At 41.8% G+C, this 20,020-nt stretch overlaps 2 protein-coding genes across 8 annotated transcripts in view; both read left to right on the top strand.

Annotated features, from left to right (window-relative positions):
* Window positions 1–185: 185 nt before the first annotated feature.
* Window positions 186–13,666, top strand: pdcd10a (programmed cell death 10a). 2 transcript variants are annotated; one of them, XM_028961725.1, is made up of 8 exons: window positions 186–333; window positions 5,405–5,578; window positions 8,132–8,185; window positions 9,811–9,928; window positions 11,440–11,566; window positions 12,307–12,385; window positions 12,517–12,599; window positions 12,947–13,666. In XM_028961725.1, the coding sequence occupies exons 2-8, from the start codon at window positions 5,489–5,491 to the stop codon at window positions 13,026–13,028; spliced, it is 633 nt and encodes a 210-aa protein (XP_028817558.1). In that variant the 5' UTR covers window positions 186–333; window positions 5,405–5,488; the 3' UTR covers window positions 13,029–13,666. The 2 variants fall into 2 exon arrangements, with proteins under 2 accessions (XP_028817558.1, XP_028817559.1); XM_028961726.1 differs by having other exon boundaries at window positions 186–345; window positions 12,947–13,028.
* A 1,127-nt stretch (window positions 13,667–14,793) lies between these two features.
* LOC114769782 (WD repeat-containing protein 49-like) overlaps window positions 14,794–20,020 on the top strand; it is a 35,981-nt gene continuing 30,754 nt past the window's right edge. For all 6 annotated transcript variants that reach the window (XR_003743253.1, XR_003743251.1, XR_003743252.1 and 3 more), the window contains exons 1-4: window positions 14,794–15,031; window positions 16,698–16,817; window positions 17,501–17,944; window positions 19,156–19,329. Coding sequence is in view for 3 of the 6 variants with exons in the window: in XM_028963131.1 (XP_028818964.1) it covers window positions 16,737–16,817; window positions 17,501–17,944; window positions 19,156–19,329 (699 nt within the window). In the remaining 3 variants the exon portion in view is untranslated. The remainder of the gene's footprint in view (window positions 15,032–16,697; window positions 16,818–17,500; window positions 17,945–19,155; window positions 19,330–20,020) is intronic.

Genomic DNA, 20,020 nt, shown 5'->3' with positions numbered 1-20,020 from the left:
ATCAGAAGGACAACGGCCAATAAATGCCGCCGCGCTCTGCGGATGGGTAATGTAGTTCTTTGGTCTCCAACGACCCTCAGCTCGTAATGCTAGTTTGAGTTCAGGGACTACAATTGTTCCCCCCTCTCGCCTTCGGTCAGCGTTGCAGGACGTAGACGCGCGACAGCTGATTGGTGTTCGCAGAGGGCCACGCCTCCCGGGCACCGTGGGCAAGAAAATTTCCGTCTTTAGCTCCCTGCCTGTCTAGCCCGATAAAAGGAGAAGAATTAAAAGGAGTTTTCCCCGTCGAAGCTAATTAACACCGACGGCACAACCGCGGACAGTTCCGAACAGGTATGAGCAGAAGTTAGTACGTTTTTGAAACCATTTTTTAAAAATCTGTTTATGTTTCTTCCTATTTCTGATACTTTTTCGTGAATAAGTTAGCACAACTTTACTAGAGTTTAGCTCGCTGGCTTTTATGTTGTTATTGATTAGCACGGTGTCACCAGTGCCCCGCTGTCTGCTGCCTTATAACTAGCATACATTCTTCTCTATTATTGTTCAGATTTTTTCATTTCGTTATTTTTTTTTTTGGCCGAGTCGGGATGTTAGCTTCTGTAGCAAAACTTGCTTGATCTCCGGGCTAGCTGGCCGAGCGACTGAGCGGCTAATGTTAGCCACCCAGGCAGCGATCCAGGATCCCGTAAGCTTGTTCTAGCCGGGTTATTAATATTAGGGACCTAGACCGCAAAGTGACCGGCTGCTCGTGTGTCAGGACTGGCACCCACTATCCAGTGAAAGCTCCTGTCCCGTCTGGTCTCCACGACACACGCGTGGGGGCAGCTTGTGCGGACCTCTGTTCATTATTACTTTCCCGCATGAGACCAGACTGCCTTTCCGTCAATAAAATAAAAAGTGGCGCATGTTTACAGAAAACGTGAGCGAGGAGCTGGGCACTGTTCAGGCATCTGGGTGCTGAACACATGCGTCGTCGTTATTAAGGTCTCAACAACACGCCCGGATGTGACGTATCGACGCAGGCGTTATGTTTTTTTACATGGACAGTAAAAACAGATGAACTTTATCCCAAAAGATGAACTTTATAACACCCAAAGGTGTAATACACTTCGACATTGGTATCTCGTCCTGTATTATTGCTTCATCACCATGCAACATGAGTTCATCAAGTCATTAAGAAGTCTGTTATTAACCATCACTAAATGATAAAAATGAAGTGTAGGAAGAAGATGCTGAAACCAGGCCTACCGGATCACTCTACTGGAAAATATAGGCTCTAGAGCTGTTAAAAAATCGATAGCGCAATATATCGCAATATTTTACATGGTAATATTGTATCGATACAGGGACATCAAATATTGATATTTTTGTATACAAATTTAGTCCACCGGGTTGAGCGTTTTCTTTAGCAGCACTGGTGAGAATCAGCATGCGACTACTCCTGTAGATGGCGCTACTTTGAATTACTGCTTTGCATTTCAGGCAGAGTGAAATCGCAAGACATGACGGACCGATTACAGCATCTTGTTTATCAGCTTTATTTTGAAATTTTCAGTGAACTGTAGAATATCGCAATATATACAGTATTTTGGGGGCAGTGGTGGCCTAGTGGGTAAGAAAACAAACCCGTAAACCACCAGTGTGCCACTGTGGTGCCACTGAGCAAAACACCGTCCCCACACAGTGCTCCCCGGGTGCCTGTCATGGCTGCCCACTACTCACTAAGGGTGATGGTTAAAAGCAGAGGGCACATTTCGTTGTGCCATCGTGTGCTGTGTTTCACAATGACAATTATTTCACATTCACTTCACTTTCAATATTACAATATATCATGATATAATCGTATCGTAACCAATGTATCATGTGAGATTTTTTTGGCCAATACGCACCCCTAATCCATACTATAAAATCCCATAAAAATAAAAAAAACTGTTAGGTGTCATGCTGGCCGATCCAGAAGAATGGGACCATTTTTAAGATGTAAATTTGAAACTGTTCTGTAGGTAGCTAGCTAATTTGTACTGTCTAATAGTAATAGCCAGCGTAATAACAAACAAGGGTGCAGAAGAACCACTGATATTCATCCACATTATATTTGTAGGTATAAAGTTTTACATTCTTCGATGCAGTACTACATAGTCACACATTTTCAGCAATAATTAATTTTACATGTTTTTTTTATTTTTTGCATGCTTTTGACCAAATACATGCACTTTTTAATTTTTTTTTTTATTATTTTAGTTTTTATTTTGGGTTCTGCTCCAAATATACTGACAATTTGGGATGATCAGTTGGCATATTTTTATTGTTGCCACTTTTTATGATGATGTGCCTTTGTACTAGAAAAATTAAGAATCATTTGCATTATTTTTATGCAATTCCAGAGGCCATTGTTTTTATTATATGTGCACATCAGCTGGTCCTATAACCTATATTACTTGTTTATTAGCCTGTAAACAACTTTTTTTTTTCTATATTTACTAAGTTGTTATAGGAAGAGCTGGAGCGACCTCCTGTTAGCAATGCTGCTATTTAAAGGAGTGCTGGGTGCAAGGGGTGTAAAAAGAAGGTCTAACAAGTGGCCATAAAGCTTTTAATTTTAACAGCGTGGTAAAGTGTGCTTTAACTGCCTAAAATAACATCTAAATGGGTCCTTATGTTGTTATGTCATAGTAGAAAGAAACCAGGAATTTCAATTTGTAGTAAAATAGTAATTTAATAAATTACTATTTATTAAACAGATTATTTCATTACAGTCCACTTGCCTTTTGAGCTCATCAAGATTAGGGCTGTCTCAAATGATTAATGATTTCCATGTAATTGACTAAAATAGCTATTTATACATTCTAATTTAGATATTAGAATGAGAAACATTTCTTAACATTCCAATACATGTTTATTGCTCTTAAACACAAAATTACAAAGAGTGTAATAAGTGCAAAATAATGTCAGAATTGCATTCAATAAAAAAAAAAAGTCACCAGAATACTTTCTTAGAGCAATTGAAAGAAAACAATAACCAACGTAAACTTGAGGGCTTAAATAGTGTTTTATTGCTTTTATTAAAATAATCAGCAGCAATAGAAGCCAGGGGCTCACCACGTGTCCTTCTTGAAACAACATAATTTAAAAATCATGTTGAACACATCCGTTTTTCACAAACACTACTAATACACTTGCTAATATTTCAGGATGTTGAGGATATATAGTCATAGAGATGATATATATTGTACCAAAAGTAGCCTGAAGCATCAGCTGGGATTTTACAGTGTCCTGGGTTTTGGAGCTTCTTCAACATTCTTCACGTCATTGGCATCCTACACTCCGCCCACTCGCAATACGGAGGTACCCCCACTCTCACCGCGCACTAAGGTGTCCTCTTATATCCTTCTCCAATATTAAGTATAACGTACAAATTACAGAATAATTGCTGTTCTTGGACTGTTGAAACTCACTTACGTTGCTGCTACTTGCCTACACCGCCATCTTTGTTTTGGATCCAACTCGTTTCTTTCGTCTATGCAATCAATGACGTTAACACGCGGGACTGGTTCTAATCAGGATCCGTCATGGCACTGACACAGGGATTAATGACAGGAATAAGAGCACTGCACTTTGGGCCATGCCATAGGACCTTTCAGCCATACAGTGGGTGGGAATTAAGTTGTGCCCACTTCCTTCTGTTGTGAGAAAGGTGAGTCATGCCAAGTTGCACAAGGACACACTTTCACAGCAGCCGCTGGCCTGTAATTCCAGCCGCGGAGCACAGCAATGGCCCGCACTGTCTTTGGTGACGTAGCTGTGACGTGGCTGAATGTCACCGAGATAAGATGGGCTCAGAGTTTGGGCCGTCGGGAGTCAGAAGGCCAGGTGAGCCAGTGTGATTCGCTGCCGCAGCGCCACTTTGTGTCTTTTTATTCTGAATCACTGCCACTGTTTTGGTTCATACAGGTGAAACCCGAACTTTGAAAGGCCCCTTGATTCAGTGAGGGAGTGGGACACATTCTGCAAAATTGCTAAAAGCTTGTGCCTTTTTATCAGCTGTGATTAGAGTCATTACGGAAACACCAATTAACACAAATACAACAACCCTCTGTGAATTCTTCACACACAGATGTCACATATCGGGTATCCACAACTCATATTAAAAACAAAATTACTGTTGCACAGTAACATGTTGGCTTAATTATAATTTTTTTTTATTAATTATACCAAAAGTCGTCACATTCAGACTGTGCACTCCTGCTTCCAACCTTATTGTTAAATATCTGTGACCGTTGGAGATGGGGCAAAAATTGATACAGCAATATATATTGTGATGTTTCCACTGGTGAGAGATTATTGATACCCTGGTATCCAGTATCAATGTATTGCAGTTAACTGTGATCTGAGAAACTCCTGCTTTCATAGCAGAAAAACAAAGACGCAATCTGAATTTTGTAAAATGGCAGTCTTACAATGAACTTGGATGGATTTTTTCAGAGTCAGCAGTATTGTGATATTGTCATTAAAGATGTGAACCTTCACTAATCTAACGTTTGATTTGATTACCGATGCATGCTGTAAATGTAAATGTAAATGCATTGATTATTGATACATCACGATGCATCCTGTCAAATTTTTTTACATCTCTTCACATTATTCGTTCACATGGATGTCTGAACCAGGAATGTTCGTGGCATTCTTGAGGGTGGATGTTTTTCTGATAATTGGAGCAAATCAACGGGTCCACATGGGCGCTTGGTCAGCTGCACATTCGGATAACGTCAAATAATGTTGCATCTTGCGTTATTTTCTTGCCATAAATGTTTGATGAAATCCCGACAAACAGCGATGTGCGACTGCCAGTGAAGCGACAATCGAACGCAGATACAAAGCGTAGCAAAAAGGCATAAGGCATATTTCAACACCACCAATCATCGTTATAGTCCAACTGCCACTCACTGCAGATTTTCTCTTTTCGGACACTCATGTTTATGTGCAAAAATCCCAGAATACCAACAGTTTCTGAAATACCAGCCTTTCCGGCACCAACAACCATGCCACCGTGTCTGGATGCCTAAATGCATTGTGTTCCTGCCATGTGATTTGGCTGTTCAGCTATTTGTGTTATGTTTTGTAGCTGATAAGTGTATATTTATGGATATTGTTATTAAAAGTATTCAACATAGAGAGAGAATATCTGTAATTTTCCTTATTGGGGTAATTCTTTGTGTATATAATTATATATTCATATATATAATCAAGAAAAGCCTGTGTCTGGTATCGTTGTAGTAGAGATGTAGTCATTTTTATGGACACATTTACAGTAATTTCCCGGTCCATTAATCTGGATCTCCTGTGAATGATATGAAGGGTAATTGTGCACCAGCTCATGCCCAGGTCTCTGCTCTTATCTCCACAGCGATCGTCTGGTTCCTTCCATAAAGGCAGCCGCCTTCCTCCGGCCTCCGCCGCTGCTCCTTCCAATTCCATTGCTGCAACAAGGATGACAATGGAAGAGCTGAAGAATGAAGCCGATTCAAACGCCTTGGTTTCCATGACTCTCTATGCTGTAATGTACCCCGTCTTTAGTGAGGTACGGTTAGGCTAAACTCCGTAAAAGACCTACATTAGATAAGATGACGTTGGAGGTCTTTGATTTACAGAAATTGTGACATTTAAATGCTGCCAGACACGTTTACCTTCTTCACTGTGAGCCCACAAAACTTAATAAATACCATAAAACTTAATTCAGTGATCTGATATGGATTAGTTGGTAGTGTATAGTGAGTGAGTGAGAGTGAATGCTATTTTTTTTTATCTAAATATACATTTAGCAGCAGCCAAAAGTTACCAGAGATCAACAATAATAAGATGTGGATTTTGGTGAATCCTGGTTGCTCTAACCAGCCATTTTATATTTAACAAGATGCCCCATCAGGCTACTTTTGGAGACCAATATTTGAAGTTTTATTACACTTATTAAAGTGAAGTGATTGTCATTGAGATACACTGCAGCACAGCACACGGTGACACAACGAAACATGTCCTCTGCTTTTAACCATCACCCTTGGTGAGCAGTGGACAGCCTTGACAGGCGCCCGGGGAGCAGTGTGTGGGGGCTGTGCTTTGCTCAGTGGCACCTTGGCGGTTTGGGATTCAATCCCACAACCTGCCTGGCCATCTTAGTGCATCTTAGGATGCCAGAAGGAAACTAATGTCTAATATGGGGCTTCTGTGTTTGTGCCCTGTTGTGACATCCTGTCAATCATTCAAAGTCATTCCGATGAACCTGTCATGAACCAGGCTGTCAGGACCGAGCCAGCGCCGGCAAGAACGACTCAACATAAACGGTGCAAAAACATAAGAACACATTATGCATGGGAACAAGACATAAATGACAATGACCTGATAGTAACATCTGACGGCAATCAGAGACAACACAGGGCAACATGAAGTCCCGGTCCAGTGTACCGGAAAATGTCAGGATGGATTCCTGGAATGTCAAGTGGTTTCCTTTTAAAGTCTACTGCAGTCCTTAATGGTTTCCGTAATTCATGTTGGGAATTGACAGCACGCTTTACACCCTTTTATGACATTTACAGTAACTGTGCCCCAGAAGAACATGAAGAACATCCCATGCGATGTAGCGAGCCAGTCCCTGTAGTAGAACTCATCACAGGCAGAACGTGGGTGTTGTTGCCAGCTAAACCCTCCCAGTTGCTTTAGTGGCGTACGCTGATGACTTCACATCTTAAAGGCCGTTTATCACCATTCTGAAGATCTGCCAGCACTGCAGTGTGTGTTTACATTCGCATACACTCTTTATGACGTGGAGCTCAGTTAATTCTTGGGACGATTCGCAGATTCTGTAATGTACTCCTGTCAGGTGGCAGTTCACCTAGTTAGTAGCAGTGTCACCTAGTGCATCATAGTGGAAGCAGAGCACACACACATACACATATGTGACGAGCACTTGCAGTCAATAACTGTTCTCAGAAACAGAGAAAAGAAGCAAACTAGCGTGAGCTGCTCATGACAGTAAACTCTTGGTCATGCAAATAAATCAGCTGACTCAAAGTGTGATTTTATTATCATGACGAATGTGTAATATTGTGAAATTGGTATTATTTACATGTAAATGGTTTACAAAAGCAAATAGTAAATACTCAAGCAATTTGTTAAACGGTGATTAAATGTGATTTGTCATATGGCAGGTTATTTTTTCCCCACCCAATCCATACTCATATGTTTATGAAGGAAAACATGGAATTTAGGCAAAAATAATATGGATTTCATAGCGACCTAAATGTGGATTGGCAAGATCTGTTTGTCATCTGCGTGTTTCTCATAAAGTTTGAAGATACAATAGGTTTATGTCGAGGATTGTGAAACGTGGGTGTATGCACTGGGGTGTGGTAGATTCTGTGGGATAATTAATCTACCCAGAGCTTTACCAAGCAAATAAAGTACGGGCCAACCTCATGTATCTAGATGTGGAACTGTTCACACACACATACAAATATACCCGCACAGTCCCCATATATTTGCACACATATTTGTAGCTGAAACATGAATATAGACTCTCTCTCTCTTCCTCTTACACGCACACATTTGGCCTGGTGATAATTAATGATGCGCTCGGCTAATTAGAGGGAAAAGCCGCTCCCACCGGAGAGTTTGTGAGTCCGTGTTTTTATTTAGCGTCCTGTCGTCCACAGCCTCTGAAAATGCTCCCGTGAGGTAGACTCATCTATTCCTCTCTCCCTTGTGGTGTTCTTCCCTTTTCACTCTTGTCTATCCCCCATCACCATCTCTCTCTCTCTCTCTCTCTGTGGAATATTCCCCCCATGTGGTGAGTAATCGAGCAAGCCGGGGATCCTGTGGATGGTACTTAACGGACACCTTATAGACCCCAATGTGTGCTTGGACTAGACAGTTGCCCTGATCGTAGATTTTCACACTGAATTGGTTTGGTTTTTTATTTAATTGGTATTTTTCCTGGAAATAATTAAGAATACAAATAATTATCTCAGTTAACGATTCTGACAATTGGCACTTTGTGCACTGTTTGTGATCTGTAATTTGTGTTTATTACATTTTTTTCATGTCTAATCTTGTTTCTTCTCCGTTTTCTCTCTCTTCATAGCTGGAGAGAGTCGACCTGTCAGCAGCACAGACTCTGAGAGCAGCGTTTATTAAGGTAAGATTGAAGTTGGTCTGCTTACAGATGAATTCCCTCCTAAATAACAGACACCTCTCGTTCTGTTATGTTATGTTAGGACATACCTATGATAAGAACAAGCCTGTCTTGGGCGGTTGTTATGCTCATCAGTCATCATTCATCTAATTTTAACATCTTTTGCAAGTTGTTCGTCAGGGCAGGGAAGAAAGGACACATTCACGGATCATGGTAAAAGGAGTGAAAGTGAAGGGATTGTGAATGTGAAACACTGCAGCACAGCACGGGGTGCACACAACGAAATGTGTCCTCTCTGATTTGAACCCATTTCTGTTGGTGAGCGGAGAGCAGTATGTGGGTACTTTTGCTCAGTGGGACTTCAGTGGCACCTTGGCAGTTCAGGATTTGAACCGGCAACCTTCCGATCCGTTTCCTTGCCCACTAGGCCACAACTAGTAGGACTAGACACAATGAGGATTCATTTATTAACATGACTACAGGTGCACACAGGATGAAACCCAGAACATGGAACCAGAACAACCCCAAAATACAGCTGCTCTATCACTTCCTGTGCTTTTGACAATATGTGACAAAAAAAATCCAAAAAGATAGACAGGGAATGATTTAATGTAAATTAATAAAGTGCCTTTAAGCTTAATAAATACCATGTGGAGGAGTGGCTGTATTATGTATCATTTTCACAATTTATGGACTGCAGCAATTGAAAAACCAATGTGTGTGTGTAATTTCACAGACATATATGACTGGGTGAAAGCAGTAGACTTCTAGGTTTCTCGTCTAATGAGTAAGAGAATAACAATAACAATAAATCTCAGAGTCTCCTGGTCCACCACTTGATGGAGCAGGAGTACCACAGTTTGAGAACCAAGGCTCTAGTCCTGCAGCAGTTATCTGATGTCATTAAAAACGCTATAATTTAATTATGGATAAAAACAACTGCCTGGACTCAAAGTCGGATCCTCGCATTGTTGACTGTTTTGACGGCTTTGACACAGTGCCAGGTTTTTTAATTACTGTTTTTGTTTACGTTCTCGTTCAAAATGAGCCTGGGCGTGACCTTTTCTGACCTGCTGTGTCACAGAGCTTGAGCAGCACAAATGCTGGATAGAGGCAGCGGAGGCGCTGCAGGAGCAAAGATGTTGCTGCGGAGAATACTAATCATTCATAGACTTTAGATCTGTGTCTTGGATAACGGGAGGTGATGCGAGGGGAGCTGGAACAGAACGTGGCAGAACAATCAGCACAAACAGGACAAAATGTTCCACCGTGCTTACGCTGTCTGTTCGAATAATGGGAGCCTAGTTTTGATTTATTTATTTATTTACCTTCCGCTCATTACATTCTGGTGTTATTGTAATAATGCAGTGAATATTTTCATGAATTGCTCAGACCTTCCAGCACAATGTCTCTTTGTCTTTTAATGGATGCAAACTTATCTGGTTCCCTGTCATTCTGTCTCCCTCTCTGTGCACCTTTGTTTGTCTGACTATCTGTCCTGCCTGTCATTCAGTTTTATCTCTGGGTGTGGATGTCTGTCGCTTTGTCCGTGTGCATGCATGTATGCATAAGAATTTGGTTTGCGTGTGCGTGTTGCGTTAATCAGTCTCCAACTTCGCCCTTCTCAGGCTGAAAAAGAGAACCCGGGCCTCACACAAGACGTCATCCTCAAAATCTTGGAGAAACAGAACGTGGAGGTGAACTTCACCGAGTCCTTACTCCGCATGGCTGCAGACGATGTGGAAGGTGTGTGTCCGTGTGTGTGTGTGTGTGTGTGTGGTGCTGTCGGAAGAGCTCCCTTATCGCTGCAGCCCACCCACCATCCCTCCGGGTATGCTTGATTTTGTGCGTTGCTGCACCCCAGGCATCCGACGTTTGTGCCTCGTCCCCGGCTCTGTCTGTGTGCTAATCGACCGCACCGGAGGGCTTGTTTGTAGGCTGGTGGGCTGTGAGAAGAGCACCTTCACTTCACACTGCCCGCTGTGACCCACCGCCCCAAAATCCCGCAGTACGCTGTCCCGCACCTAGATGGTGCCGTTTTACCACAGATGACAGTTCAAATGCACTTGCTGTTTTTTTTTTTTTCACTCGCCACATAATTTAATTTTCTCTCCTCCGCATGCACTTTTTCCTCCTTTCCCCCTTTTTTCTTGCTTCAGATTTATGCTTCTAATGAATTCTGAGACACACACCGAGAATGGGAGCTGTGCCTGCTATTTGAATTCTAAATTTACCTCCAACATTAATCCAGGGCTGCCCTGCTCGCTCTCTAATCCCATCTTTTCTCTCTTTTTTTGACTGTAATCCTTCCCTTCCCACCAACATCGGTGTGTATGATGGGTTTAGAGGCAGATTGGTGACTGATAGGGAGAGTGAGTGAGTGTTTATTGGGTGATTCTGCAAAAGTGTTTGTGCAGGGATGTGTAAGTGAGATAATTTAAGATTGAGTAATGCATGGTGTTTGTGGAGCTCTTTGGTTTTTTTGAAATGTCGTAACACAATCCAGTTTGCTTATAGTACTGGCCTTAAAACAAGAAAATCAGACAAATTGTGTGATATCAGAAATAACAAATTGCCATTCATCTTACGCTAATGTGCAGTGGATGCTTACGTAAGAATGCTACGGAATAAAAGTACACATGAATAGTGTCACAGGATTAACGTTAACAGCATGATGCACATTTAGACACTGCTGAAATGCCATCACTGCCCATTCACTGTTACTGCCAGGTTTGCTCCAGGGGGGGTGCTGTGTTCATGTGGGTATTGTGTATATATGTTTTAAAGGCTGTAATGAATCCTGCCACTTGCACAGCATCCATCATAGAGATATATTTTAAATGATATATTAGATATAATTTAATATAATACCACTGTCTCATTCTTATTGGCTGTGTAATTCAGAGGTAGTACCTGTCACATTTAAACACTGTTCTAAATTCAAGCACTTCTATGATTAACTAATCAATGTAACCATAGTAACCTGCCAGTAACATACCTATTTTTTTTTAAATAAATTGTCATGGTATTTATCATAGCTAAAGTTACAGGGATTGTCACCCTAGTGCACCTTAAGGTTAAGTGACACAGTGTTAGGAAGTGAGATTTGAACCTGTGACTGTGAGGTCATCATCATTGTTAAAGACTAAAGTGTGTGGCTTTTTTATTCATTTGGGGTGTGTTTAATTATTTTTTGCTTGGTTTATTTTAAAGGAATATTTTGTAACAGTGTTTGTTAATGTGGGTGTGTCCTACAGAGTACACGATTGACAGGCCGGAGCCAGAGTTCCAGGATCTGCACGAGCGAGCACGTGCCCTGAAACACATCCTGAGCAAAATCCCGGACGAGATCAAAGATAGAGTACGCTTCCTGCAGACCATCAAGTGAGCAATCACAAGCACACTCTCTGTCCCAAGTGCACTTCCCATCAGGCATCTACACAAATGCTGCAAGTCAACTTCTTACAGTCAGCATGTGGAAACGTTCACCATTTACTATGCTCAAACCACTTTAAAATGCCACACAACATAATGTTTTCACCACGTTACGATTACACACCTTGTATACATTACAGAGCATGAGCTGCTGTTGTTAGGTTGTTTTATACTTTCATGTCATGCTTTTCATTGCAATTTCTCGCTTTGCGCCTCTCATTTCTTGCCACTGTTGGCTTCTCATCTATCCAGCTGTCCAGCGATAAACAGGCGTTCCTTTATTAAAAAATATAGGCAACTTATTTTCATTTAGGTGAGCTGACAAACTGATAAGCAAGATAACTTGTCTTGGCTCTTTAGTGGCATGAAATTGTTTGTTTAAATAATGTGGTATGGCTGGTGTGAAATGCTCAGCGCTCAGTTTGTTCAGTGTGACCTCAACCTTCTCACACATGCAAACAAACACACAGCATTCTGCTCGTGGGTTTTCACAGCTCAGGTTTAGTTCTTATGTCCCCTTTTTAATACTTAATAGCTAATGCAGGAAAACTAATCTGGGCAAAGTTGGAATTACAAAACTGAATTTCACTGAAGTTTGTGGAATTGCAAATGAACTGAGGAGAGCGCTCTAGGGTAAGGTGTGTGTGTGTGTGTGTGCCTGCCTGACCACTGTTAATTGGATTCCACAGAGACATTGCTAGCGCCATAAAGGAATTGCTGGACACAGTCAACATCGTGTTTAAGAAGTACCAGTATCAGAATCGAAGGGTGAGTGAATAAATATATAGCCACACACTGAATTGCCTAATTAATTTACCTACCAGATCTGTCAAGTTGATAACATTTCCTAACTTAAAAAGCTCAATTAAGAAGCAACAAACTGGCTCTGTATTTTCCAGGCTCTTGAACATCAAAAGAAAGAGTTTGTGAAGTACTCCAAAAGCTTCAGCGACACACTAAAAACCTACTTTAAGGATGGAAAGTAAGTCTCCCTTCCCCAGGTCCCATTATAAGGTCTCTCTGTAACTTTCACACAGATTTCAGTTAATGTTTTAAAAAACAAAAATTGCCAATAGTTCATCTAAATTTTCTATCTTAAATATTCATGATCAAAGTCAGGGTTTGACACAGCAATAGAAAATAAATGTGTGATATGCTTTAAAACACATTCATAATTTATTTTATTACATGATCAGTATGAAATAGCAGGTTTTTATATAAAAAAAAAAGACGTGACCAACTAGCTTGGTTTATGGCTGTAATGTCCTCTATCCCTTTGGTTCTTTAAATCCTAATTCTCTTTTTTTGTATCTTGTTTCATCTTTTCAGGGCAGAAAATGTGTTTGTCAGTGCCAACAGGCTCATCCACCAAACCAATTTGATACTCCAGACCTTTAGAATTGTTGCATAGGATCTTTTAGCATTTTAGCCCCTCCCTCCATCTTTGTATGAACAATGCAATTTAAAAGTCTAGCTTTGTTGGGAGATCCATCAAAATTGGGGTACACTTTTTTATCTTTCTGTTCATTCTTCCCAAATAAATGACCTCATAAATGACCGCAACATCCATGGTCAGCTTCACCATAATTTCTTATGTGAACAAATTAGCAATGGCCAATTTCTGTCACTGGCCAAAAGTGACTGTACATTGGCAGATGGGTGCACACTCCTGAGCTGTTGCCAAGATACAGACATCATGAGCATTTTTCAGGGGCAAAGCAACATCACTCTGTGGGCTCACTATGAGTGAGTGCGGACTGAGATTCCTTATTGGAAAAACACAAAATGTGCCACATACGACACTGACAAACCTCCACGCTTCAGTCTGGCTTCTCTCCCGGACAATACTGAAGATGGCGCAGACATCATGAAGCCTTACAAGAGACATCACTGCGTCACATTCCTTGAAAACACTGTAAATAATCGTTTTTTTTGTTGTTGTAAATCCTCACCCCAGTCTGAAAGAATGAGAGGGTTGTGTGTATTTAATCAATAAATGGTTGAAAGGATGTCTGAAATAAACCGGGCTGCAGATGTAAGAAAAATGAACACGAGTTTCTTTTTATTTGTGTATGAATCATATTCTTTTTCTCCTCACAGACAAGTACACAGCCTTAGGATTAGATGCCGCTCCTCTTCCAGCAGCTCCATTTCCCGCAGCTAATTTTATTACGTTTAATAAAGTCTTAATTTATAATGAGTTAGTACTTAAAACGCTGAGATCTCATTTTCATATTCCGTCTCCATTGACAACAGTTCCAATCAGCTAATGTGCATTTATTCAGGGTTATTGAGCGATATGAAGAAATCAGCCATAGTCATTTCACTATCACGCCGACTACTCTGGAAATGGTTTAGTCAGCAAGCAATTAAGAAAATTTCACTCTGGACCAACAGACACACAGAGGCCAATTTATTAGGTGCAAGTGCCATGTACAGACGTGCGGCAGATTAGGGATGACTTTCGTCATATTCTGTTTATTTGCATTGATTCGAGGACCTCTTCTGGCAAGATGTGCTGACTGCTTCCATCAGGGGCCATGTCAGTGTCACTACTGAGAATTGGTCATCAGAAATTCACAAATTATAATTAGGATTAAAAAATAATCTATAATTAGAACCTCTGGAAAGCAGATTCAGGTACATTTCCTGCAAAAATCTAATTATTTCAATTTTGGTGTGTTTCTGGTGCATAGTCTTTAACAAAAAAACACAAAATTCTAACGAATTAGTCAAGGATTCTAATTAATTGCTTGTACCACAAGAAATGTGGTAGGTGATGACATAAAAATGTAATAAGATCATCTTTGATGAGCCTTAATTGTTCACGAGAATGGGACAGACGTACATCTGATGAACAGCACTTCTTGATGAGCGATAGAAGACTAAAGAGATTCACTGTTTATATGTGGTATTTTCTGAAAAATTCTTATTAAAAACCCATTCTGGATTGTGTGTGTGTGTGTGTGTGTGTGTGTGCGTGCATGCTGCAAGGGGTAAGAGACTAAAAACACATTTTAGCGCTTAGGGCTAAGATAAGCTCCTTTCCAATCCAAGCAGTGAACAGAGCAACAGCCCGTCCAGACAAACACAACCGTCTCTTGGTCTCCGGTTGCCTGGAGACATACCCCGGGGCTTGGGGGCCTAATAAAAACACAATGTGGTTTTCTGTGTGGCCTCCTCCACTCTTAACAGCTTCGCCTTAAACTTTCCTGCCTCCGTGCGTCACACTCGCTCGCTCTCGTTCACTCTTCATTCTCTGTGAACGCCGTGAAATGGGACACATCATTTCGAGTGTTTGAAGGTCTGTCTCTATTTGTACTTATTCCGGGAAAAGGACGAAGCGACATTAAGCTAAAATTCCATGAAGTGGACTCAGCAGACAGATGTAAACCAGAAGCCACTGTCTGATGGGTAAGGTCTAATTGTCTAAGTGGCTCATTCTGCAGCAATTAAAGAACAAAATTAATTTGTGTTATTATGCCTAGCAAAGCATTTTGTTATAAAACTCTTGCTTGGGACTTTGAAATTGCCAAACTGCTTTAATGGTGGTAGGTAGAATGTAATATATATCAAGGGATAAGGTATTATTTTCTGTCCTAAGTAAATAAGGTGGCTCATTTTTATCCACTTAAACTGTGTGTTACCATGGTAATATGCAATTTAATAATTTAATATAATGTACAATGATACACAACTAGCATAATTACTTTTTTTTTATAGGTGCAATAGGTACTAGAAAAAGTGAATTTTAGGTCTAATACATTTTAATGTCTTCCAGCCATAATAATTACAGGTTTTTTTTTCATACCCCCAAAAGACACACTTTGTCCCTAATCGTACTGATTTGTTCACATGGCTGGGAAAAGATTTAAAAAAGGGAAAAGCATTTTAGGTGTACAGAGTCAGCTAAAGGTGAGTTCACTCCAATGATAATTCAGACCCAGATCTTAAGCCATAATACTATAATGTGATGTAGCCTTTTATGTATATGCAGTATTTTATATACGAAAACTGAATTCAACTGGAACATTGTACAGATGCCTCTCTGTAAACCCTGTGTAAAAACTGGGGAGAATGTAAGGGAGAATGTAAAGGGAGAGAGAAAGAGAGAGAAGCCATGAGAAAAATAGATAAAATGGGAAAGACTCAGTTACTGATGGGAAAATATCCCTCAGCTTGCGATAGAAAAGAAAATGCCAGTCCCCGACTACAAGTGAACAATACCTTATACTTTTGGGCCACAGGAAGTTGTCACCGACCAATCAGAATGTGTTTTTTCTGTCTTGACCTGCCCTCATGGTCTCCCCTGCTGTGACAGACCTGGTCTTGCCAGGAACCTTACACATGTTCGCCATTTTTGAATAAAGTACATTTTATTAACATGGAAAACATTGAAAAAAACGAGCTGGCACAACACAGAGCAAAACAATATATCCACTTCATCAATGACAGGGAACTGGGGCAAACAAAGCATATGAGGTGCGAATCTCGATCCGACAAGGTGCCACCGAGCGAAGCACAGTTCCCACACACTGTTCCTCGGGTGAGGACTGTTAAATGCAGAGGACACATTTCGTTGTGCAACCGTTTGCTGTGCTGTAGTGTATCACAATGACAATCACTTCACTTTATATGAAGAGTCCCAATCACCCGCACCGAAAAGGCAGGCCCTGTGGGTGATTGGGACCAGGCACTCGTGAACTGGCAGCACCTGGCTCAACCAGGGCAATCGTGGCATCACAGTTCTTGGAGTGGAACTGGTTCACGTTGCCATGAAGTTGCCCTTCACTTACACTACAGAACAACCTCACCTCACCACAGAAGAAATACTTGAAACTTAAGAATTAATGAGTCCATAACTGATCGTATCTGAACAAATTAATCCGGCACCGAAACTGGAGGGCAGATACGCTTGATTAGCAGCTTCAGAGCAGCTTAAGGTCACTTTGTAAATGAGTCTGGTGTCCACAATTCACATGAAAAGAACTCATAACAACGTGGGTACCGACTTTACATGGTGACATACGTCCTGCTCCTGGTACAGAAGCCCCACCAACGATCATCATTTCATTTACAGGCTGGCCTGCTGACTGGCTGACTGACAGCAGCAGAAACCATGGAAACCAATATGGAAACAGAGCTATTAGAGAGCCGACTGAGAGTGGAGGACCTGCAGAAATTGCAGAAACTCTTCCTGGTAAGATTGGGTTTTTTAGAAGAGCATTCCAGCCCATAATAGCCACAAGTGATGTCCCAGTCTGCATCCTCTCTGGAGTGTGTTGTGTGTGTTAATACCCCCAGCAAGGGCATGAGGGGTTATTGATTTTTATTCCCCCTTCGCCCATCCACTCATTTTTGCTTTGCGATCCTCACCGAGAGCATTAATCTGCCTCTTCTTTTTTTTTTCTTTTCATTCTGCTCTGTCGTTTACAAGTTAAGTTCTGGCAGATCGAGCAATTCTGAGAAGTAGATACCTGGGGAGATCCTTTGCTGGTCTCAGCATTCGCTTGCCATTCTTAAGCACCCCGGTTATCAGATGGCTGGCTTTCAGTGTTAAATTGATTTTCGCTTAAAGCAACCAAAGAATTGTAATAGACATTTAAATAAATGGGCCTGCCTTTTTTTTGCGAGACAATTGATTTCTTGCCTCTAAGCGGTGAGAGGACAATTTAATTACTCAACAGTTGTTTGCAAGTCTTCGAGATGGAAGATCTTCACTTCTCAGACTTCCTTTGGGAACTTGTGAGTCCAGCCTCAGGCTGTTTCCATAAATCGGAGACAACTCCGGAAATCTGGTCAACTTGCTCACATTTCTTTCACATTGAAAGTTGACTTTGGAAGTAGGGACCTCACCATCTGACCATTTGTGTTCTTCCACAGACTGCCGCGGACACGGAGGAAGCCGTGAGGATGGGCAGGGCAGAGTTTGTGGAGAAGGCATGGTCGATGGTGGGCCGCGGCTCTCAGGAGGAGTTCGGCCATCTGTTTGACAATGTGGATGTTTCGCGGGAGGGTTGGCTAGACTGGCCGCGCCTTGCTTCCTTCCTACTGCTGGAGCTGAGCGAAAAGGAGGAACACGCCCGGGCGGCCGCCGTGCCCCGCTGGAGACCCCCCCGAATGCTGCCTGTCCCACACAGGAAGCCCATCCAGCAGATTACACACTTACCCAGCAGTGGGAGCTACCTCAGCCTCAGCAAAGACGCCATTCTGGGAATTTGGTCTGATAAATTGGACCTCGTCAAGAGCCTTCGTCTGTCCAATGATTCCGTCAGACCCAAAGACTTATGGGCGACTGCAATGGTGGTTCTCCCCAATGTACACAAGGTAGAAGTTCTTATCATCATTGAGTTTAGTGTGTTGTCTGGTCCTGAGACTCGTGTCTAGGCTTTCTTTGTTGTGGGACACAGGGACACAGAGTATATTAGCGGTTACCGAAGATTCCACGTGTGCGAATGGGTTGGGATGGGTTTTACGTCGTTGCATTACAAGCACGAATAAGCGTGTAGGAAGCCCATGACGTGATGAATTTTTAATCACTTCAAAAACCCAGACAACTCTAGGTCACCCAAACTCGGCGGTGTTATGCCAACTCTGTATAACTTACGCATCGACTTAAAGTCACCATGGGGCAGTGGTGGCCTAGCGGTTAAGGAATCCCGATCCGCCAAGGTGCCACTGAGGTGCCACTGAGCACAGCACCGTCCCCACACACAGGTCCCCGGGCGCCTGTCATACACGATCTCAACAGCGAGTGGAACCTCGCCTTGCTATGCTTAGAGGCAGGCCTATGCAGATGAACACCAGCCTTATTGCCTGTAAACGCTACAACGTAAATTGTTCACAGGCCATAAATTTCAGGCCATAAATTATAAATATGGGGGTCTTGTAATGCAACGTATAATATGGGTGCAATTTAACGAACGTGAATGTTTATGAACAAGTTTAATCAAAATAACTACCCCTTGTCTTTATCATAGCCGCAGAAGCTTTTTTTTTTGCTTTTTCTAAACCTGCCCGGCAACTTTTTATGCATGTAAAGTGAATGAGAATCTGCTAAAAAGACACCTGATATGTCCTGTTCTGGAACCAACAGTTTGAACCTCTGTTGTTAGGTAATGTATAACTACATATAACTTGTGAGGTGATGAATAACTACATATAACTTGTCAGAAAAGAATGAAAAGGACTGCTTGTCTTTTATTTTATGTTTGTGTTCAGGTGACGGTGACCTTATTATACTGGGCCGTCCTATGCCTTATATCATTTCTTATACTGATCTTAAATTGATTCACAGTGAGATAGTATGTAAGTGTATCTTTAGTGTACTGTACATTTGGCCATGAGTATTTTGTTCTTGTTTGCATTCCTCAATGCTGAAAAGACATGCAAATGCCTACTCAGGTGTGCAAATATAGCTCCAAGGCTGTTCCATATTGAAAGATCTCGGATTCCCTGATGACAGAGGGACTACTTTTCACAAACGACGATTTCTATTCCAGCCTTTTGACTTTTTCTTTCTTCCTGTCCTGTACAAGATTGCAGTGGCCTTCAGCAGCAAGGAGGTGTGCTTCTACGACCTGCTGTCCAAGCAGGAGTTTAACTGTCAGTACAAAGTCCAGGGTCTGAACCACACACCTGTCTGCCTGGACTACTGGAGCAACCCTGAAGATCCAGACCAGGCTGTCCTTAGCATTGGGGATGTTGGGAGGGTAAGCATCTGACTGGCTTAAGAAAATGAACATTTCGTGGATTTCAGAGTGAAAAGGGAAATCTCAGAATGCCCCTGATGGGTCTCAAGACACAAGGAATATAGATTAAAAAAAAAATACAGAAATTTAAAATGGGAGCTTCCATGTAGAATATTCATGAACCTGTACTTCTGGTCATTACCTGTACTTGCTGTACTTTTCTGTACTGCTGGTCATTTTCCAGTCAGCTTCAAGTAAAAAACATTGGACAAAAGCTGTTTTCATATTTTCAATGATGTCACAACAGAGTGGGGAATGGAAACGATGGACACAGAGGGTAGAGAAAAAGGAACACAGTTTATTTTGGTACAGGGAAATCAATGGGGTTAAGAGCTGCACTGAAAATGGGTCCCCTCTGGTTCTGCTGTGTGTAGAACTCAGTGCAGTTTGACATTGCTCCTTCACAAGTCCTACACTTTTGTGCACGGTTATGAGAACCTCCCAGCTCTCCTGCAGACGAGCAGTCCAGGTCACACAAATGCTCCTGTATGGTACACTCAAACAGACAACATAAAGCACGAACAAGGCAGAGGGAGACACAGGGGAGACACTGGGATCAGCGTGTTGGAGATTGTCTCTGCCCTGGTTATACTGAGGCCCAGTCACGCAGATGGAATCAGCTTCAGATGGGGGAGATCAGGGCTTGTTAGTC

This window comes from Denticeps clupeoides, chromosome 19 (genome assembly GCF_900700375.1).
Source record: "Denticeps clupeoides chromosome 19, fDenClu1.1, whole genome shotgun sequence".
Lineage (NCBI taxonomy): Eukaryota > Metazoa > Chordata > Actinopteri > Clupeiformes > Denticipitidae > Denticeps > Denticeps clupeoides.
The sequence above is the reverse complement of the archived record's forward strand: the minus strand, read 5'-3'. Positions and strand labels throughout refer to the sequence as shown.